Source organism: Drosophila sulfurigaster, chromosome 2R (assembly GCF_023558435.1).
Source record: "Drosophila sulfurigaster albostrigata strain 15112-1811.04 chromosome 2R, ASM2355843v2, whole genome shotgun sequence".
In the NCBI taxonomy this organism is placed as follows: Eukaryota; Metazoa; Arthropoda; class Insecta; order Diptera; family Drosophilidae; genus Drosophila; species Drosophila sulfurigaster.
The window spans coordinates 23,602,361-23,625,771 of NC_084882.1; the positions used below are offsets into that span (position 1 = coordinate 23,602,361).

The following is a 23,411-nucleotide window of genomic DNA, read 5'->3' on the forward strand; positions in this document are numbered from 1 at the left end:
GTGTGTCTATAGTTTGTAATAAGTTGTGCAAAAACTTAATCCCGACAAAGGCAGACACAACAAATGGCGCGCGTCCGGTCAGCATCCATTTGCACAATGTTCGTTGCCAGCCAGCTTCGCCCATTGTTGGGGCCATTATAATATTTCCCACACACACACCTCAGACTCAGCATCAGCATCGAACTCCGAGTGAAACAACAACGAACCCGCCCATATGCTTATTGTTTTAACATTCTGTGTGTCTGTAGTTTTTGTCTATTTCTGCTTTGACCATTGCCACTTGATTGCTGTCGCACTGTGTTTGTGTCTCTCTAGTCTTGACTTCATTTAGACCAATCCGGAACAAAAAAAGTTTCCGCTTTTTTTTCGCCTTTACGCTGTAATTCGTATGCTGAGTGTGCAATTGTAACCGTATTTTGTGCGCACTGTCTACTCTTCGTATCGTCCATGCGAGACACTTTCATATGCATGGAGTGGGCGGGGGGCGGCATGCGATTTGGCAACGGGGGAAAGGGGCACAGGACATCTGCTGCCCTAACTGCTGTTACTGTTTGGGGGAGTCGCCTGTAATCGTCTTTGTTCTGCCAGAGTTGCGAACGAAAGAGAGAGAGAGTGAGTTTTGGGCAAAGTAACGAATGAATTTGTTAATATTTTATGAGTGCATAAGTGCGCACTCACCGACAAACTCCAACAACACCCACAACAACACTCGCACCCCAAAGTAGTTACCTGACCGGACGAACGGACGGACGGACATTGGACAACGGATGGAATAAGGAATATGCTTGGCTCGGAGAGAGAGAGAGAGAGAAAGAGAGTGCAGAGAATTCAGCCGGAAGTGTTTGCCATTTGGCAGCCCTCGCGGCACATTAGTAGTCTATATGTTGACGCAGCGCCATTAATATTTTCACATGCCAACAGCAATTGAGTGTGTACATCCATGTGTTGTGTGCAACTGTGTGTGTGTGTGTGTGTGTGTGTGTGTGTGTACAATAATTTGCTTGTCGAATAGCTTTGGTTTTGTTGCCACAAATAAAGCGACGCATTTTGTTGTTTGCATATCTGCAAAAGTTGTTGTGTAGTAGCATCGCATTGCAAATGGAACCGAACCACATTGCACCGCATGCTGCGGTCGGCATATTGTCAAATTATTGACAAATTCAATAAACAACATTACGTATCCGACGCGTTGTCTTTGCTTGACTGTTTTGCCACTGTTCACTGCGTTCAACTGATTGCAGCTGATTAGTCCGAAAATGCAAAAATAATGAAGCCAAACACAGAGACACAAAAACATATACAAAGAATATGAAAATGCAAAAGCATTGTACGGGATAGTTGATTGCATTAAGAATTTTACAAATATCTCTGCACAAAGTTGGAATGCTTTTGAGCGCACAAAAATGCGACAAATATGGAGATTGTTGCAGCCAGGCAGCGAGCCAGAAGATAAGAGCGGGAGGAAAAAACTGAAACTGAACTGAAAACAGCAAAAATATTACGCAATGATAATTGCCATTATTAATTGAGTGCAGCACAAAGCATATTTTTAACTGCTCATCAAAGCCAATATTAATGCAGAGTAAAGTAAAAGTATGCAAACTGTTTTTTTTATGTTTATACTTAAAAATTTAAATGATAAGCAAAGAAGCATTTCTAATTTACATTTTTAAACTACGCTTTTGGAATAACTTTATAAATAAGTTAGGAATGGAATTTAAAGTCATTTCTCTTGCAGGGTATGCTTTAGCTGTGTTTTTTTTAGTGACTACCTGCATTAATATAAATCGATAAAAAAAACTGCTGAACTCGCTTTTTTTTCGTACAGTGGTTTTAAATGCCGCCGCCTGTCGCGCAATTTGCTGGCAATTTCCGTAGCATTGCATTCATTGCACTAATTAAATTTATTTAAACTTTATTAATAACAACAACATTGCTGTTGCTGCTGTTCGTTGCTGCTGCTGCTGTTAGCAGTGGCAACACAGCACAAAAAACAAACCAATGCGTTTTACTGGCAACGTGGGAAATTATTTGTTAAGTATTTAAGCGTTAGCAGCTTGCAGCAAAGCGGCTTAAAGTGAGAACGAACGGCATACATATGCGAAAGCGTTCGCTTTCAATGATCAATCGGCATAAGCAGCTAATAAGCCTGCAGTTTTTACAATGGCCAGCGTGACAACGCTGCGTATGCGCAATGCGTGCAATTACTTAACGCTTAACGGAACAGAACAGAAGAGAGAACTATAAGTCCAATTCGATGTTGCCGTTGTCGCGTTTGTCGTTTTCAATTAAGCGAGCCCCGTTGGCGGAGCTTTGACAGCTTTTGAGTTATTTTTCGAATACGCATAAATGAAAAGAAATATCCAGACAACGCCGCCCGCCGTCCGCTGGCAATGGCCAATGTCAATGCCTGTCCTGTGTCCCATGTATTAAATGGAATAAAACCAAATCGAAATTGAAAAGGTGTCGCTGTCAGCGCGCACACTGCTCGTGTTTGTCTGTTTTTTTTTGCTTTTGTAATAAAGTGGAATTTGGCACGTCGGTTGGGTGCTCTTAACGCCTCGCAATGCGCGGCGATTTTCATTTCGTTTAATGCGAACACAAACAGCCAAAGGCAAAGGGGTCAAGCGGTGAGTGGAAAGAATGGAGGTCGCCTGCCTGCCTGACAATGGCAAAGTGCACACAAATAAATGCAATAAAATGATTGGCATGTCCCCCGCTGAGGCGCACGGCTTGGGTCAGCAGCCAGGGATTCAGTAGCAACAGGGAGTTGCTGCAGTCCAAGCACAAGCAGTTGCGACCAGGTGTTGGACAGGCGCTGGTAATAAAGCGCTTATAAAATTTCATTTATGTGCACGAGTCGCTCGCTCTTGCTCTGTCTGTCGGCTCTGTTCTGTACTGTTCTGGTTGTTGCCTCATTGAGGTCGTTATATCTGGCCATCTCTTTCGCTTTAACAATTTTTATTATTAATACATTTTGTTTGTTGCATTTGCAGCGTGGCAGCAGCGGCAGCAGCAGCAGAGGTAACAACGAGTCTGGTTGCCAAAGGTATGCAACGTTTGGAATTTCATGTTGCTGGAATTTTTCATTTTAAACAAGCTGCAAATTGCAGCTGCCTTCCATTTTGCTGCCACCACGAATCACTTGCCATCCCAGCAGCTAACTGCCCCTGTTTTGCAGCAGTTGCCACGCTGCTTCTGCTGCTCGTTCGCATTTCATTCTTTATTTTTTATTTTTGTGTATTTCTGTTTTTTTTTTATTTTTATCTGATGCCCCTTTTCGCTGCTGCAGATTTTTCATTACTTTTGGGTTGGGCTTTGGCCATGTTTGACTTACCCAAATAAGCTTGCTGCGGCTCTGCCATTTGTATGAGTGCCGAGTCCTTTTTGTTGTACAAAATCTTTACACGTTGCACATCGCCGTATACACCTGTGAATTACGTAAAAATATTTCAGATTATTAGCATTGAGTTGCACTTTATTGCCGAGCGCAGAAAAAAAACATTAAATACGTAAGATTAAAGGACATATTTGTGGTTGCCTGCCAATGGGACTAATGAAAATATCTAATTAAATGCAGTCGAAGTATACTTTAAGCAACTTTAAGTTTAAGCGCGTGCAATCTACAAAGTAGAGCCCGCATAGCGGTCATAAGACGCGACTTAAACGGCGGAAGCGAGCCACGAAAATTTCGGACAGCAAAGGAGCTGGGATCTGGAGTTTTATGCAACGCGCAAATGTTGCCAAAGTTTTACACACCACCAAAAAGCCATAACCAGGCATACGTTCCCAGCCAAGCCAAGCAACTCAACCCCTTTTCCTATCCAATCTCTCTCTGGCAGGTGCAGCTCCTCGGCTAGGTATTATTGCCGGGACGGAGCCGTTAGTATCATGTACGAAACTCATAACTAGCTCAATAAGTTTTCTCGGCTATTTTTTACGAGCAGCCAGCTCTAGTCCTTTCCTGTTGCAGTTTCTGGCAGTGGCTTTGGCAACGGATCTCTTCGGTTGCATACTTTTTAAGGCTGCGCCACGCGGCTGATTTTACAGCTGTCAGACACGGTGTAGGTGTGTTGCAATATTGAAGAAGATGCTTGCCAGCGAGCGCACAAGTTTTTGATGTTGCGACGCGTTATTGAATTGTATTTTATGACTTTACTTACGCGCCCAACCGCCGCAAAGTATGCAATATGCAGTGGCGAAAATTTAAAGCAACTTTAAGTGGTCGGTGGACGAAGCACAACAAAAACATTTGCTTGTGATTTGTTAGCTTGGGCATTGGACTTTTGCTTTGACAGGTGCAAAGCATACGCTCACTCCTCTTTTTTTGCTCTTGTCCTCTGTCTGATTGTAGCCAATCAGCGGCAAATTTGCAGCAAGGGCGCAAATTGCCATCAAGCATAAAAAAATAGTTGGTAGCTAAAAGGTTGTTCCCCCATTCCACTGTCAAGTTGCCGCCTGCTGTCATTGTCCAGCAATGCAAACAATGTAAAGTGCAGGCACCCTCGGTTGCCCAAGACAACAAATCGAATAATGCGAAAAGTAAATTTTCAACTAGCCAACTTCTCCCTTCTACTTTTCCCCAAAACGAAAAGCAGCAAAAATAAAAATAAACTCAAAACCGAATGGCAGTAAAAGTGAGGGCAAAAAGCTGCAAGGTTCAATGTGTGTTGCATGAAAAGCGGGGGGAACGAGGAGACGAATGAAGCGGAGCGCTAACAAGTTACAAAAGTAGCAATAGAAATGCAGGTAGTAAATAGTGCGAGAGCAAGCGGTGCATACTCGTCGTAGAGTAGTTCAACAGTTGGCAGTAAATCCATTTTATACAGTCGACTGGATGCCTGACTTTCCTCTTCTGCCTGCTGCCTGACTGCACAGGGCAAAAACTGAAACTGAAAGAACTGTGCTGCGAACTGAAACTTGACTTATGCCAAACACCGAAAAATTTCGTTTGCTTGAAAATTGGCTTTGCAGTTATAGTAGCAGCAGCAGCAGTAAGAGTAGCAACAATTGCAGCAATAAACCAAGCCAAGCGAGCCAAGTCGAAGCACAGGTCAGACAGAAGAAGAGACTGCCCAAAACGAATACGTCGACGAGTACGAATACGGTATTCTGCAGGCATTGGCAGTGAAGCATATTGAATGCCAGTCTCCTGGCCAGCACCATCACAATTTGACGTCCAACTGGGCGTATGCGCAACTGCTGCTGCTGCTGATGTTGCTGCTGCCGTCAGTCGACAGCCAACAGTCGGTTGCCATGCAAAGCGGCTGCTGCGATGCCGCCCTTAGCCAGACTTTATAATAATTTATTATCGCAAAAAGATTTAGCTGCATAGAGCAGCCAACCAGCCAGCCAGCCAACCAACCAAGCAGTCTGACTTTGAATATGTTTGCATACTTTTCTTGCGGCACTGCTTCGACTCTGACTCTCTGCCTCGGAGGATTCCCTGGCGGCCCATTAGTCGTATGTTTGAGCATATTTTAGATGAAAAAATATCGCCGCTCGTCCGTCGTTTAATGCAAATTTCTGTGGCTTGTGGCCTTCAAGGCAATGGAAGAGCTTGAAAAGGCCGAGACAGAGTAACTGTTAGGTGGGAGAGAAAGCACGTGTACAGCGGTAAATTTACGTGATTTTATTATGTATTTAGTGCAATACTCAAAAATATAACAAAAGTAATTTGTCGACCATCAGAAAACCATTGACAGGCCATTTAAGCTAACTCATTTCAAATGCGGACATTAATTTCCCAAAAATTTCAGATAAACGAAACATGTTAAATTATTGAAAAAAAAAATCAAAACGAAAACTCCATTGAGATGATTTGCACACATTTTTGCCTTTTTCCGGTCACGCCACTTTATCAAATTGCCTCTCGCTGCCTTCCTGCTGTGCGTCGTCGCCCTCTATCTGCTGGCACATTCATAAAATTTTATGAAATTATTTTGAGCGTCAACACTGAAATCACGCACACACAGTTCGCACAGTTCGCAGTTCACACACAGCACACAGTTCGAGCTCATAAAAATTCAATTAAACACGTTTCAACAATATTTTTGGCAATGATATAAATTTTTAGCACGCCATTACAATTACATAAGCGGATTTCCACAAACATACACACACGCACAGTCATGGACACACATCAATATGTTTGCCAGACGATTTGCAGACTGATTAAGTTTTTATTGTATATGTAGATGTCGATGTAGATACATCTGATGCCACACTCCATAAAGAGGGTCAAATATCTGAATTGGGCCCCAAAAAGTAGGCAACAGTTTAGTTGCTAGCAAAAAGGATAAGATCGGTGGATGGGGGGCGGGGATGGAATGAATGCTCTATTAAAACGGCGTCTATTGAACGGCTGACAGCCAACAACTGGCATGCGGCATGTGTCAAGTGTCTAAAGAGCCGTGTCATAGTCAAAGTAGCATTGAGCAGGGCAACAGCTCGTCTCCCTCCTTCCATCTCCCAGTTGGCAGCTCTCAGTTCCGCCCTCATGGTTCGCTCAATTGAGTTGTTGGGCTGGCCAACAACAAAGCGCTGTCAAAACTAATAAAATGTCTCGAGTCAGAAAGGGTTACATTCTGAACCTTTTTCTTTTTCTTTTTTTTTGCTATCTTCTTTTTTTTTGTTGCGTTTCTCTTCCTCGTTGGGCTTGATCAATCTCTAGGTGCTGTAAACGTTTGAAGTGCGCCGTTCTGTATGTGTGGGGGGGGGGCGTTGCACAAGCTTTACGCTTGCCACTTTTATTATTTGATATGCAAACGGCTTTTAGGCAAACATCACAGCGCACACACGTTTGCCAACCCATGATTGAAGTGCAAAATTTGCCAGCTAAACGTGGCCGTCAAAACGCTGGCGTTGTTTCGTTGCCGTCATGTGGAAATTGTGGTTACGTGTCCTTTCTCCCTGTTTGCCATTAACATAACAAAAGGCGCTGTTTGTGTGTGTGAGTGTGTGTGACAATCGCCAGTCGCGTTGCCGTTGTTTGTCGTACAAGTTTCCTCAAGTATCACACATTGGCGCGCGCTCTTCGAGTCGACGTCATGTTAAGCTACTTGGAAATTCAAAGGTTATTACATAAAATTTTAGCTCTGCCATTTTAGCTGATTGCTCGTTTAGAGACCCGACTGTTGCCCGACTGCCAAGTCGCCGACAGTGACAGTGTCAAGGCAGAGGAGTTGGCAGCTTGGCGAGTTTATCTAAATCTATTGGCACGCCATTTCGAGTCATGGCCCAGCCAATAATAAGACGCTTAAGAGAGCGAGAGCGTTCAGCTTATCCGCAACGACATCGACATCGACATTGACTTGAGGCAACAGGCAGCGAGCTGGGCAGCTGGCTGGCTGTGTGCAACGGGGCGTATGATACACTTCTACATCTAACAATTTTCTGCTCCACGCTTTGCGCTCGCTCTCGCTCTCGCTCTCAGTCTCGGTCTTGGCGTTAAATCAGCAATCGAAGCTTTATTAGCACTGCAGGCAGCTGCCAACTGGCAACTGGCTAACAGGCTGACTGCCTGACTGGGCTGCAGTTAGTCTTAACTGTGGCTAACGAGCTGCTGATAGGATTTACTGTGGCTCAGTTGCTTTAAGCTGCCCTTAGTTGCCCTTGTTGTTTGTGTGTCTGTGGTCAGACTTGCCTTTATGCACATAATAACGTCAACTAACGAAAACAGCAACAACAGCAGCAACAACAATAATCATTTTTAAGCAATTAATGCGTTTGGCAAATTTTTGTTTACTTTATGAGCGATAAGCCCGAAATGCTGACAGAATCCAATGCAATTTGTAAATAAAGGCCACACACACAGACAGAAGACAAGTAAAGCAGCTTAAACCACAGAGGCAGCAGTTGCTTCAGTCTCCTTCTCTTCTCTTTTGTGCGTGTGGTTGCGTTTGTTTGGCAAAAGTTTATATTTGGGTATTTAAACTCAAATTAAATGCATTTACAGGCAAACAAAGAGGCGCACAGACACAACACAGCATAACACAACACAACACACTTACACTCGTCGCACACACATAGACATGTAAACAAGCCGCAAACAAACCGTTTTGTGTCACCAGAGACAAAGGCAGGCTGCATGCAGACTTCAACAGACTTGCTCGGAGAATGTTATGAGTGTGGTAAATGTGGAGTATGTGAATGTGAGAATGTGTGTGTATATATGTGTGTGTGTGTGTTTGGGTTATGGCAGCACAAAAATGCAAGTTGGCAAGCCAAGGGACAGCAGCAACAAATCCATTATGCTGCAATTATGCGCTACACTGGGCAGAGGATAAAGCGACTGCCTTTGGCACTCGCAGGAATCGAAGTATTTTGGTAATTAAATAAAACAAACAGATGGAGACACTCACACACACACAGAGCATGTGAAAAGTCAAGTCCAAATGCTGTAAAATAGTCGAGACACAGACACATAGAATACTTTATGGTCAGGTTAGCCGCCCTTTGGAAGTTGAAGCTGCAATTCAAACAGCAAACCCCATTAACTTTATAAAGTTAGTTAAATTCATTTGGCAAACAGAGAAAGAGAGAGAGAGAGACAGAGACAGAGACAGAGCGAGAAGAGACAATAATAGAGACCAGAACAAAAAGTCTCGTTCAGCCAAAAACCCAACTAAACTAACCAGCTAACACAGTCAACAACAACAGCAACAACAATAGTCGAGCACTCAACCACCCAAAACAACGAAGCAACGAAAAGTCAAAAGTAAATTTTATTTCAATTGTAAAGCCAGCAAAAACTGCCAACTGTGCGAATGTGTTCTCTGTAGTGTGTGTGTGTGTGTGAGGGAGTGTATAAAATGCATACAAATATGCAGACTGAAAAGGACAGAGCAACTGAGAGATAGAGACAGAGAGAACACAGCAACAAGCGCAATGATAACTAAATAAATGGACATTTTTATAGCTATGCACTTCCGCACTCAATCTTTTGTTGTGTGAACGAGTGTGTGTGTGTGTGTGCGTGTGTGGTTGCTGTGTTTTGGTATTTGTGTGTGTGTGTGGCAGGATGAGCAGCATGTTAAAGCATGTGCTTTGTTGTAACACTATCTGCATACTAGAGCCGAGCTGAGCTGCGAGAGAGAGAGCCGCATCTACTCGAGCAACAATAGGCAACTGTTGCAGCTGTTGTGACTCTTGTTGTTGTTGGGGAAGAGGGTGGAGGAGGAACGGTTGTTGGTGGCGCCACGAGCGCACTTAATTCATGTAATTTTACATGCACACGAGCATGTCGCAGACAACGGCAAACGACGAAGGAGCAACAGGATGCCATGCAAGTGTGTGCCTGAGTGCGGTCTCACTTGTTGCCCGTTGTTGCCACAGAATGCTTTTTTAATACATGTGCGAGTGTGTGTGTAGATTTATGCAAGTGCATATATTTTCATTTTCATTGTTTTACAATTTGTAAGCACAACTTATGACAGGATAACTGCCAACGGCGTCTGCATATGCATCGTGTATATCTGCCATATATATGTATATATATATAAATGTGTGTCACTTCCTCTTTCCTCGATGTGATTGCCAAAGACTGAGAGAAGATTTCTGTGTGTCCAGGCCAGAAGACCAAGCGAAACTATTTCAATTTCAAGCTGATGGATTTGCTGTTGGGCAAAAAGCTATTAGAAAGCCATTTGTAGCATTTTGTTGGACGTTGCTTCTCATGTTCTGTGTAATGCAATATAAATATAAATGGGAATGCGAATCGAAATGAAAATGGAAATGCAGTAAGAACGTTTTGCTGTTATTTAATGCACATTTCCGTTGTGCACCTTCTATAGTTGTTTCTGCCACCTCAGACCATTATTTTTTACACACACACAGTTAAGCTACGCTCTATTATGTCCAGTCGGGGATCCAGCTGCTTGATTACGTTGATCAGTATAAAGCTTATGGTTAATGCTGTGTTTCACATAATGGAATTTTGATCGCCAGCAACTTCAGTTTCTTATAGAATTTTCTATTGTTTAAAGGATTAGAGAAAAGCGCAGGCATTTTCTTATTTTTTTTTTTTGGATTTGGATGTGAAAACATCATGTCGAACAATGCTGTTTTCCCCTTTGCCTTTTGCCGTGTTTACATTTATTTAATATTTAAAACATTTTCGTTGTTGTGTGTGTCGTGTTTTCTATTTTTTGTGTGTCAATATTTGCGGTTTTGCAATTGTTGTGTTCACCCACACTAAAAAGCTGTCTCTCTCTCTCTATCCCCGAGTATATTCAGAGTGTGTCTTCGATGTGTAAATAAATAATTCATGGCACTTTTGCTGATTGCACGTAAATGGTGTAAATTTCAAACGGAAGCACGCCAACGAGTTGCGCTTAAGGGACAACAGAACAACTCCAGGAGCAGTGACATAGAGAATGGTGGAGGAGTGAAGTGAAGTGGAAGGGTGGAAGTTGAAGTTCGAGAGTTAAGAGTGTTAAATTCTAGGAGCAAGAGCAGAGCTACAATGTGTGGTTGGTTCGTGCCTTTGGTTGACTCTTTGTTTTCGAGTTTTTTTTTTTGGCAGCTGTGTAAATTCAATGAATAATCTAGTAAACTACTTATAAAATGGTCAAGGACCTCGAGACAATGGCACAGCCAAGCTGTTGGAGTAGGGCGAAGTTAAATGATATAGCAAGAGAAGTGTTCTACTAGAGATTGGATGCAGTTAACGAAGACAGCACTTGCGGTGCCACTATTCAACATTACTTAAACAAAATAGTAGTATTTATAAAATATATAGTAGATATATATGGTATACATATATATTTATAGCAATAAGTCTGTAGGTAATTGGTATTTTGTAGTATTTGTTTTTTTTGTTTTTGTGCAGACGTACCAAAGAGGGTAAATAGAGCATCAGGCGTGACCATCTACAGAGAAAAAAGAGAAAATAGAAGTTTGTTGTCAGTTAGCGAGAGTTTTGTTTTGAGATGTATTAAAAATCATATAAATTATAAACAGGAAAATCATAACATAATAATAAAAACAGTAGTAGCGCGTTTGATATAGTATTTCTCTATTTATTTTGTACTTTTGCTTTGTCGGTGTTTTGTGATACACAAAAGTTTTGTAAACACAAAATGGTGAAAATATCGTGTGAGTGAGAGTACTCGCAATATAATATATTTTTGAAAAGTTATACAAACAGTTGGCACGAAAAATAATATTAAACTGATAATAAAATGATGAATATTTAAATATATATGAATGCGAATGTAAATAGTGAAAAATATGCATAGACGAAATGCAAACTAATTACAGGTCATGTACGAATATAGTTGGGGGGAGTTATAGAGGGGGCGTGGAGTGTGTGGGTCATTCGTTTGTGGGTCGCTACTTAATATAGTTTCATCTAAAGGTCGGTCAATAAAAAGAGAAATGTAGAGAGTGGGAACTTACCTCCTCGTTTAAATTCGAAACCAGCAACACATTCGAGTAGCCGCGCATGGCGGGGGCGGCGGTTTGGGAGGGCACCGCTGTTGGCCAGCGAGAAGGCGGCTAGATTGGGCAGGGCGTTACTGTAGCCACCGGTCAGTGGTGTGCCCAGGCCGAGAGCGAAGGGCGGCAGTACGCCAGGTGCGCCTAGACCGTTGACTAAAACGAGAGCGAGAGAGAAGAGGTGAGAGAACAAGATCGATGAGGTATTAGCAGTTTAAAGACAAGTTATTTGCACATGCAGCAAAAGCAGCAGCAGCTTAAATACTAAACGAATCGATAGCGAGTGTATAGCCAAAAAAGAGTCTAAAAATCAAAGCAGTGTTCGAGTTGTGTGTGTGTGTTAGAGCAATAGACTATTAAATATTATGTTATTCTGTTATTGGCAGCGAAAATAAAATGATAAAAAATAGAGGGGGAAATTGTTCAGTTTGTGTTACCTATTTTATCACCTGTTAGTGAGGGCCGCTGGCGGGCGGCAATCAAAAGCAGATCATTGGTATTCATTAGGCCGCCGGCGGTGGGCATGAGATCGACACCAGGCTCGCCCGGTGGCAGCGCGGGATTCGTAAAGTCGCGCGACTTGTCATTGTTGTACTTGACATTCAAGGCGGTCAGTTTGCTGTTGTCGATGCGCAAGGTGCAGCAGCCATTATAGATATTCTGGCCATCCAATATAGACTTGGCCTGCTGTGCCGAGTGTGCATCGGGATACTGAATGAGAGCCTACAAAAAGAGAATTTTAATTAGTTTTAAAGTCGATTGCAAAGTCAAGTTCGTTCTCTCACCTGGAATGAATTGTTCTTGGTGAAGGTGACTATCTTGAGCACCTTGCCGAAGCGCTGGAATATTTGATGCAAAATGTCCAACGACACCGGATACATCAGCGTCTCGACAATGACACGCAGCACAGTGTTTGGACCGCCAGCAGCGTTGGTATTGTTGCCAGCTGAAGATGCATTCACTGCACTTGTGTTGTTCTGCAGTATGGCGACAGTGCTGCAGTTATTATCGGCGGTGTTGTTGGCATTATTGGTGCTCGCATTGCCTACAGCACACAGTGGCAAGGGTGAGCCACCGGCTGGCGATTGAATGCGATAGTCACTCTGCACCACCGACGAGTTCTGCTGCAATAAAGAAAAGAAAAGAGAAAGCTTGTTAACGCAATCGTTGGCTAGTAGTAAAGTTTATCAGTTAAACGTTGCACATGGCACAAAACTTTGTGCATTAATCAAAATTCAAAGAAGAGAGCGAGAAATAAAAAAGTTGAGTTGGCGCACAATTTATGCAGGGCAACTGGGCGAAAATATGCTAAACATTTACAAGCGAAGCTGGGCAACAGGAGCAGACACTAATAGGAGCAGCAATGAATGGGATATGTAATAGCAACAGGAAGAAAACATTTCACCGAGCAGATGGAGCAGCAGCAACAGCAACAGCATAAATCTCAATCAAAATCAATAATATCAAGTACCGTAATAATAAAAGGAAATCAAAGTGCGGAGCGCTTGGCTATGATGGCTGATGGCTGAAGGCTGAAGACATCGCACACTTTGCCCCCGCTGAGCGGCGCAAAACTTCTTGCGTGAAATATACACGTTCTATCGGAAAACAATTTAATGACATTCGGAAGTAAATTTATTCCTATTCGTGCTGAATTTTGATTTCGAAAATCATAACGTAAACACATTCGACCGTCCTTAGCAGCCAGCTTCCGTCTCTGTCTGTCTCCCTCTCTCTCTATCGCTCTCGGAAAGTCCTCTTCATTTTCCCCCATAGTCATGCGGCGTGTTTTCTTTTTTTGTGCGTTTGTCAGCAACAGAGAGGCAAAAGTTCTAGACACACACGCAGCAGCAGCAGCAGCAGTCAGGCAGCAGGCAATCCCCCTAAGGCATGCCATTTGTTTTTGCTACCTTTCTCGCCAAGATAAATTCCCGCAGACGAAACAAAAGCCGAACGATGCGGCAGACTCTCAATGCTTTAGGCAGTCATTCCTGCTGCCAAGGTTTATAAAAATAATAAAAATTGATTAGAATTGCGCTGTGTGTGAGCAGAAACTGCTGCTGCGATGCCAGCCAGTCAGCCAGCCAGCCATCGAGCTATTCTGTCTGCCTACACGTTCAACATGGCGTATGTGGAACGTGTGCGGGGGCGAAGACGAAGGCGGAGTCAGAGTCGAAGACTGTTTCGATTCTCATTCAGTTCCATACGCAGTCTATGACTGTAATTTGATACTTCACTTTGGCTGATTATTATTACTATGAGGATGACGTTGATTGTGTAAAAATTGTAATGTAATTGTAGAGCAAATATTTGTGCTCCCTCTTATCATCATCTCCCTCTCTGTCTCTCTCGCTCTGCCGCTTATTTAAACTTGGCTCGTATTAACTACATGTCAAGTGGGGGCACTTGAACGAGAGGCTGCATTGATAATTGCAACCAAATATTGTGCAACACATTTATGAAGCACAAGCAAGCAGCTGCTACTTGCCACTTGCCAACTCTGCTCAACATCATTAAACATAATAATTTGTAATTCATATGTGTAGGTGAGAGTGTGTCTGTATGTGTCTGTGTGTGTATGTGTGGGTGTCTTTTGGCTTTCCCTTGTCGCGGTTTAGTCGCCTAATGAGTCAATTGTGCCCTGGCCTATTGTTATTGCTCCTCATCCTGTTGTGCGTAGTTTGTGGGCGGCTTGTGGCATTGATTAGTTGCCCCCACCCACCCACACACACATACACCACATAAACACACTCACATACACAAGCTCAGCACATTGTTATAATTTAATATGATAAGTCGTCTGATAAACTAAACTGCTTTGATAAGCAAAAATATCAAATGAGCTGATAAGCTCAATTATCGATCCATTGTTGCTACAACCTCTATGTTTATCTCTCTGCTCTCCCCTTCTCATTCTCTCTCACTCTCGCTCTCTCTTTCTTGTTAGCTCTCCCTCATATCAAACGCCAAATTTTTAAGCTGCAACATTTGACAGTTCCCGCTGGACTTGTGCCATCTTAAATATTAGACAGAAAACACATAACACACACACACACAAAAAAAGTATAATGCAAAGTCAAAACGCTTGTCAGTTCCCCAGAGAATTGTTGCGACTAGTCGAAAAGCTGCCAGCACGCAAGAAGAAGACAAAGACAATCTCAAACAAACAACAAAAAAAAAAGGATGCTAAAAGCTTTTAAGCAAACTTTTGCAATATTTACGCAAAAAAAAAGAGCGACACGACAAAGGGACTCAGCTAGCTCCCGTCTGCTCGCCGACTGTCTCGCTGTCCACACGGACACGGACACGGGCCACCACTTCAACCATTTCCACCTGTCGCACGGGTTTTGCATAAGAAACAAGTCGCCAAATGGCTGCTCGGTTTGGTTGGCAAACGAAAAACTGAAGCAAAAAACTCCGGTATATTGCAGCACAACTTTACTTTAGATCGCTGCATCAATATTATTCTTTCATACTTGCTTTCCACACTACTGTCACACTGCCTCACACAAAATGCTGCATGAATTATATACTAAATATATATATAGTAAACCCTTTCAACTATTTTTTTGGGGAATACTTTAAAGCTAGGCCCTGCACACACTTCACACAAAAAAAGCAGGCCAGAAGTGGCTGCAGGTTGCAGGCTTAAGTGGCAAGCACACTGCTGCTCTTCTAGGGTTCCGCATGCGTGCAACACAAGCATGCAGAAGTGAGCAGCAAGTTGCCACTTTTGTGCGGCAGTCAGCCACAAGCTATGAACTTGTGCAGTTAAGTTTTAAGGCTAAGCTCTGGATTATGTATTACTACATACTTTGCCGCGGTTGTTGCCACTTCTTCATCATCTTCATCTTCTTCTTCTTGAGGCCTCCCCTATACTTTTTGCGGACAGCCAGCCAGACCAGAGGGCTCAAAGTGGACTGAGATGAGTGCTGTTGTTGCTGCTGCTGTTGCCTCCCCCCCCACAAAAAAGACGGCAGCAACCACACAGAGCAAAACTCTGTTTGGCTTATTTATGGCCAAAACAAATATGGACTTCACAAAATGCGTTGAAGGCGCTCAAAAACTTTGCATAAATAAATACGCTAAAAAAGAGAAAAAGACAAGACGTTGGAGAGAAAATAGGTAAAGTAGCTAGGGAACGAACTGAACTTGGTTGAAAATCCGTTGCTATCCCTTGCCTAAAACTAAGCAAACACAAATATGCATAGGAAAACATTAAGCAGCCAAAAAACAAATAGAGCCAAGCACAAGGATTACACTTGCCACACACACACACACACACAATGAGAGCAAGGGAGAACTAATCAATACAATGAAAATATTGACGCTGAAAAGTCACAGCACAAAAAGCGTAGAATAACTTGTCAGTTGCTGTTGTTGTTGTTGTTGTTGTTAGTGACTCTCTTCGTTTCTATTTCTCCCCCATCTTGAAGTGTGCAAATTTGCTCACGTACTTCTTGACGAGTGTGTGAAACAATGTAATTTAAATCCATTTTCAGCACAGCCAGCGTCACCAATCAAAAGTGGCAAACGACTCACGCGACTCCGTCGAGTGTTGGCAAACAATGTGAGCAGGGGGCAGGGGAAAGGGAAGGCAGCATCCTGTCACATAACTCAAAGGATCAACAAGCATGTGAGCATCGAGCACTGCCAACATTTTTGGCCAAGTTGCGTTCGCGACGCTGTTGTGAAAACAATAAGATTAGCTCACGAAACGAGAAGAGACGAGTCGAAGCGAGAGGAGGCGACGTAGGCAAAAGTAAACGTGAAATAAAATGAGAAAACAACAGGCAAAGAAAAAACAAAAGCTATGCATAGAAAAATAAACAACATGCAGATAGATCCACACACACACACACATACACACATACACTCACACTCTCACTTAGTAACACACACACGAAATAACTTCACACCCGAAATCCTTTAACTGCACACGCATCAGCTTGAAGAGTTGGACAAATAGCAAGCGAAACGTGGAAAATGTGTCTCTCTTTTCTCGGAAAATAGAAAAGCCGCCAGCTGTCGTCGCAGGACCTCCGCCAAAAACTGTCAACCAAAGATGGCTGGCTGGCTGGCTGGCGATACAAATTAAATAAACAGCGAGTGAGGCGAGTTCGACGAGCTTGGCTTATATTATTAACAGCAAATCGAAATGGGAGCGCAGTCTCCAGCTTCGCATTTGTTTAAGCCTTTGCTAATCAGCTTGATCCTTTTTGTGGCTTAATCGCTTGACATTTGTATTAGAGTTGTGTTGGGCACCTTAACACCTCCGCCACAAACGAAGCACAACAGAGCAGGAAACACATGTCAAATGCTGTCCACATTAATCTCATTTCGTATTTTGGCACTAATGCTGACGCGTGATTTTTTCCTGATATTTATTCTATTAATTGAACGCTGGGCCGGGGAGGAAACCAAACGAATGGGAGAGACTTTGTGCTTTAATATGATGAAATTTCAGCGCCATATTTAACTATTAATTAAGTAATTTTTTGTGGTTTCAGCGCTGATGTGTTGCGAAATAAAGAGAGAGAGAGAGTCAGGGCTTTGTCACTCAGTTACGTTGTGGACGGCAATTTAATTTAATCACAAGGCAGCCCTATCACACAAAAGGGAAAACCAACATCTGCTGCACACACACACACCGAGACTCATATCTGCCACGTAATGGTTGTGTTATAAAACGCGATAGAGGCAGAGTGCAGAGAGCGAGAGCGAGAGAGAGAGAGGAGAAGAGAGAGGCACCTCGCTTGACCTATAACAGAGTGTTTGTGTCCTGTTACTATAGCTTTTTGTTTGTTTGCAAGTGCCAATTATGACGATTACTGAAATTAAAGTCTACTCTACATATTTATCGAGCAGCAGAGGCAGCGGCACCGACAACAGCTGAAACAAAAGATTTTCCCTTTTTGTTGATGGAATGCATTGCCGACTTTTAGGCGCAACCAAATGTTACACAAGAGACGAAAGTGTGAGTGGGAGTGAGAGTGGGAGTGGGAGAGCAAGGGTTTTTGTTTTGAAATTAAATTTCAATCAATTTCGTTTTGTTTGCGGCACACTCACTCTCGGTCTCAGTCCCAAGTGGATGTCAACCCTTTTCGGAGCTGCTGTGGGAGAGCGGCTAAAAAAATTAATTTATCAAAATTACACAAACACACCCACGCACACACACACACACTCGAGACGGTATAAAATAGAGGCAGCCCCATAGCAAAAGAGGAGCGCAGATGCTGCAAAAAGACAAAAAACAATCACATGTCAAATTTGAGACCAGTTACTAAGCAATACACAAGCGAAGAGGAACGAAGAAGAGCGCTTGCCGAGTTTGTGCTGAGCTGGGCACAACGACGAACAACGAACGACAACGGCAACGACAAGGGGCCGCTTTGGGGCTTTGGGTTCTTGTGGATTTGTGGCCAGCTTGTTGTGGTTGTAACCACGTGAACTTCCAGTGCATTTATCTTCATTTCTGCGTTTCGGCAGCACACACATACACAGTGTTTCCCTGTTGCCCTGTCCGCTCAAGCGAGTGACATGCGTGCGTAGTTAGTGGATGGGAAAAGGGAGACGACAACGACGACGCTCTAAGATGCTCAAGAGCAAGACATCAACGAAAATAGTCACAACAACTGTTGCCTGAAGTGCCTCTGAAGTGAAGAGTAGCTGCTGCTGTTGCTGTTACTGTCGCGCCGAGGGGCATACATAGGTGAAAGGACGTCCCAGCCGACATGACATATTAGAATCCTGTTACACAGCACACACACACACACTCTAACACACACACGGACACACATTCAGACTCAGGCAACAACGCTGCCTGACTGCCAAATTGCCAACATAAATGTCAGTGGAGCGCGGAGCAGCGCAGCAAAGTATGCTACAGGGTTTTTCATTTCTGATGCTGCCACTTGGTTTACGTTTTCACTACTTCCCTCCCCTCCTCTCCTCTCCTCTCGTCTACAACCTCTATCCTTCTCTTTCCCTCACCTGCAACGTCTTACTTTTGTTTCCTACATTTTTTTTGTGTGTTATTTTATTTCTATTTTCTGGTTTCTCTATGCGACGCAATCACTCAGGCGTTGAAATCTGCGAATGTGTGTGCCGTGTGTGTGTGTGTATGTGTGTAATCTGTGTGTGTGTGTGAGCAGATGATTTGAAAATCCTGTATTGCTGATTTGGTGCTCCTGTTGCCATCGCTGTTGTCGTCGCAGCTTTGCTTTCAGGTGCTTCTGGGGTTAAATCCCTTAAGGCGTGCAATGGATTTGCGTCTTCCCTTTTACGGGCTGGCTCACCCCTGACCGTCCTCTCGCTTCGGCTTTTAAGGATAACGCATATTGAACAATTTAAAGCACACTCATTTTGGGGCCAGAAGCCAAATGACCTGCTGCCTGCTGTAAAGCCAACGTATGTTGGCTAATAAAACTATTACATAATCTGAAAGCAGCTTTTTGTGGGCCAGAAGAAGTTGAACAATATTTCAGAGACAGCTGTTGATGTTGCTGTCAAGAGTGTCGCTCTGCTTACTTTTGACTCCTTGAGCGATTCATTTTTTTATTTCTACTTTTCTCTCTTTTCGCTGAGCATCTTATCTGCAACGTTGCAGCAGCAGAAGTGCAAGGTGAAGACGTTGCGAGCAATCAGCGCCAGGTGCAGACAGCGACGAAGACGAGAACGAAGACGAAGATGTCGCCATACAAAAGCCGATGAAGACAGTTGTTAAAATGCGAGGCCAAACAGCAGCAACAGTAACAGCACCACGAGACAAAACAATAACACAGACACATTGAGAGATGTGTTGACAATGGGCAATGGGCGAGAGAAGGACAAGCCAAAGGACAGCAGGACGAGGTGAAAGGCAACGGGAGCAGCAACAAGGAAAAAAAAAAACCAAGAAAAAAGTGAATGAAATGAGAAATTGTATAAATATGTTGGCCATGCGGCAGAGCAACAAAAGCAACAGTAGCAACAGCTAACAGTCAAGCAGCTCTACACACAAGATTAAGCCCATACACACACACACACACACACACAGCACACACACAACGCACACTCATGCACTTTAAGAGATTTTCCACTAGAGCAGAGGACAGGCACAGAACGCCGTTGACTTTTCCACTCGTCTGCGTTGTCACTGAGAGTGGAGAGAGTGCAGGACTGGAGGAGGAATGTAGTCGGAGTGGAGGATTGGAGGCTTGGCAGCAACAAGGCCTTTTACCAGGATTAGTAGTTAACAAGAGAAATCTCTGGCCACACCCACGCACGGAGGGGCACAGCCAAAAGGTAATCAGTGAAATGTAACTGTATTGTTTGGCCACCTGCCGTCAGACGTTGCCTCATTGTTGCTCTGTTGTTGTGTCATCTAAGTCATAGGCACGCCTACTGTTTTTGTTGCTACTGCAGCCTCTTAACCTTTTTCATTTCTTTTTTGTTGTTGTTGTTATTGTTGCTGCTGTTGGTTTTTGGGGCTCTGCTGCAGTAGGCCAACGATGACGACTGACGATCTCTTTTTAAGTAGTTCTGCTTGGGGTCATTTTGGGGTTACAAGGCAAAGGCGCAGCAGCAGCAGCAGCTCGTCAGGCAAAGGTAACTATGTATGTGCCGTGCCATCAGGTGACACACACACTCACACACACCCATACAAGAGGGCTCACTTGTGTATGAGAAAGTGACAACGCCGTTTTGGGGTTTGTCGGCAGCAACAACAACGTTGCGCACTTTGTTGTTGCGACTGTTTTCATTTAAGTAATCAAAATATGCTTTTGACTTTGTGCTAAGCAGCTGTCCCACCATCCGTCCGTCCGTCCCTCTGTCCGTCCGTCTGTTTGCCTGCTTGTGAATCCTCGTATGTGGCTGGGAAACCTTGTGGCTTTCATTTGTACGTTTGTGTGTTTACCACAAAACCCCAAAAACTATGCATTTCACTGCTTTTGTCAGGCATGTGTCTATCTCTGGCTTTGTATCTGTATCTGTACACAAACACACATTCAGTATGTGTGTGTGAGCTTGTGTATTTATTTGAAAGCTTTTTAAACTTTGCCACTGACTTTGTGGCTTACGAAATTAAAATTAGAAATTGGTTTGGACCGTCACTGACAAATATCCCAGAGTATTTATGAATGGCCGACATCACATGTGGGTATATCTTCTATTTGCATATGTGTGTGTGTATGTGTGTATGTGAGTGTATTTGTGTGGGGAATTAAGTTGCCTCTCTGAGATTGTAATTAATCAGAGAGGAAAGCGACCCACATAATAACGAGACGGCATTTGCATATAAATCGTTGTTTGCCTCTGACCGAAACTTAATTGCCACATTAATAACACTTAAGACAGACAGATTAAGATACTTATGGCAATAGATACACAGATAAAGATACAGTTCGACTTTTACAATGAAATGATGCGGCTGTCGGCTGCCGGCTGCTCACTTCCATACTTATTCATATTCATATTTCGGATTGCAATTAAAATTGAAATTCTATTCTACTTACATTGTGACTCTGATCCGTCTTGAGCTCGCGATGATTGGAGAACTGCACGTAGACCATGCGTCCGCGCATCTGTGGCGGATTCACTGTGTAACAGGATACCATCGATGTGGCGGATATCTCGTCGGCCATTTCGATAAATGCTTGATTCTTGCCCTTCAGCACGAGCACATTGGTCACGCGTCCAAATGGTATGCCCAGTGTAACTACGTCCGATTCCCCAGATTCGTTTGGAATGTTGCGCAAGTGAACGACTTTTGAGGCCTTGGCTGTAAGTACATAGAAAATAAACACAATTGTTAGCCAAATTGAACTATGATTTAATGCAGTTTATTGACGGTTGTGTATGTGGGGAGGGAGAGGGAGCCTAACTAATTAATAAACCGCTTAAAATATTAACAGCTGGCAGCTAGAAGCGTCTGTTCCATTTAATGGCTGCTGTCTGCACTTCCGCTGCTGTGCTTCGCTTAATTTGCACACTTTTTGTTCTCTCCTCCTCGCTGCTTTGCATCGCTCACTCTCTCTCTCTCTGTCTCCCCTTTTGCAAATCGCAGCTTGCGAAGCTGATAACATGGCAAACGTTGCGGCATTTTGCACAGTTAAGCGCCGCTAGATGGCGCTGCTGTTGCTGCTGGTTGTTGGGTGAAGGAGTAGCGCATAAATTCATTCATTGCACACTTGCAACGACTGTGAATAATCCGCACAGCGACAATGTCCGGTTACGGCCAGGTTCAAGCACAACAAACACCACAACACACACATACACACACTGTCATAGACAACAGTTGTTGCTTTTTGTGCAGCTTGCTGCTGTTCGTTTGTTTGTTTGTTATTTTTGCATAAATAAAGTGGCTTCGCTGTCGAGTTGCATTGCAGCAGGCCGCACAAATGGGATTTTAGGCTGCTGCTGCCACACTTTGTTGCTGCTGTTGTTGTTGTTGCTTTGGGGATTTGGCTGCGACCCCGTTGCATCTGTCCAAAGTGCCTTAAATTTTTATAAACACACACAGCAACAAGCAAACAAACAAATTTACCATAGCACATGCCACATGCTTTATAACAACAACAGCAGCAACAATAAGAGCGTAAGGTAGAAAAAAACATATATTGTTAGTGGAAACTGAAACCACGAGGGGTGTAAAGACAGTTAGGCTTCTGTCTGGGCTGGCGCTTAGTCAACACCTGTTAATGTGCTGGTTTGTTTTTTGTGGCATGCCACCTCTCCACTCCTCCCATATGCAAATGCAACACCGTTGCAGCATCAGTTTTGCAGTTTTTTCATCTCCTTTTTAGCTCTCTCTCTCTCGCGCTCTAGTATTTGCAGTATTTACCGCACACACACTCGCTAAACAAGCAAACAAACAGAGAGCATATGACAATGGTATGTGGCATGTGGCAAAGAGATAGCCCAAATGGCTATCTGCTAGCTGCCACTTTAATTGTGTGCCAGTTGAAATCGCTTTTAAAGCGTGTGTACTGCTTAAAGAACTGCCACGAGTGCTTTTTGTGTGTGTGCTGAGCTTGAGCTTTGATACTGCTGCTGCTGCTTTCACAACAATCTCTTCGTAAGCTCTTAATTCCTGCTACTCTTCTTTGGCACTTTGCCGTTGATTTCACGTATCGTTAGAGCTTCCGCTAATGTCGGAGAGATGGAGCGAGTGTCCTTACCGCACCAAACACGATGTTATCAGTTTGTCGCATCCATCAGAGTGTGTTGCCTGCCCCCCCTTGCCTCCTGCTTCCACAGTTTATTTAAACTGATGCTGTTGTTAACCGCTTTCACTAGTCCTTTACTAATAACTTACAACACCCATAAAAAGGGTCAACTACCCGACCCTGTAACTCTTTACCTCTCTCTCTCACTCTCTGTGCGTTTCCGTGCCACTTTCTGTTCGTCCCAGTTCAACTAACCGCAACTTTGACTTACCGACAACCTGCATGGGTCAATGTGCCGATTTATAACAATGCGCAAAAAAAAACTGAAAACAGAAAATAGCAAATAAAAAGGGAGCGTAATAGGCACAAGCCTTTCTCGCCTCCCGCACAGTTTCATTGAAGCCAACTCTTGAGGCAGAAAGTCATATCGAAACTATAAGAGAGAGGCTCGGCACGGCTTTGGTCCGGTCTCGTTTTTCCCGGTCAGAGAGTGAAGCACTCGATGCCTGAATACAACTAATCGGAAATTACACTTTTTTGATTAGTTCGAAACGGAAATGAAGTTGAAACGAAATTATGCAACCAGCAATAGCAGCAGCAGCAGCAGCAATGGCTGGCAAAAGTGCACGGTATTTTGGCCTTTCTCTCAACCTTTTGGCAGTTCACAAATTTATTAAAAATCAATGATCAAGTGCCGGCCGATGCTCTCTATTGCTCACTCCGCTTCCCGCTCTGTGTCTTCTGTGCCATAAATAACTAGACATAGAAATGCGGCTAACAAAGGAGAGCTAGCCAACTACAAAATACGCGGTAATAATTTTG

At 43.5% G+C, this 23,411-nt stretch overlaps 1 protein-coding gene across 1 annotated transcript in view; it reads right to left on the bottom strand.

Moving 5' to 3' along the window:
* Positions 1–23,411, bottom strand: part of LOC133837474 (polypyrimidine tract-binding protein 1) — a 166,688-nt gene that overhangs the window by 8,613 nt on the left and 134,664 nt on the right. Inside the window, 7 exon segments of the mRNA XM_062268250.1 lie at positions 3,338–3,430; positions 10,838–10,871; positions 11,401–11,466; positions 11,468–11,595; positions 11,877–12,162; positions 12,225–12,560; positions 20,937–21,202. Of these exon segments, the coding sequence (XP_062124234.1) occupies positions 3,338–3,430; positions 10,838–10,871; positions 11,401–11,466; positions 11,468–11,595; positions 11,877–12,162; positions 12,225–12,560; positions 20,937–21,202 (1,209 nt within the window).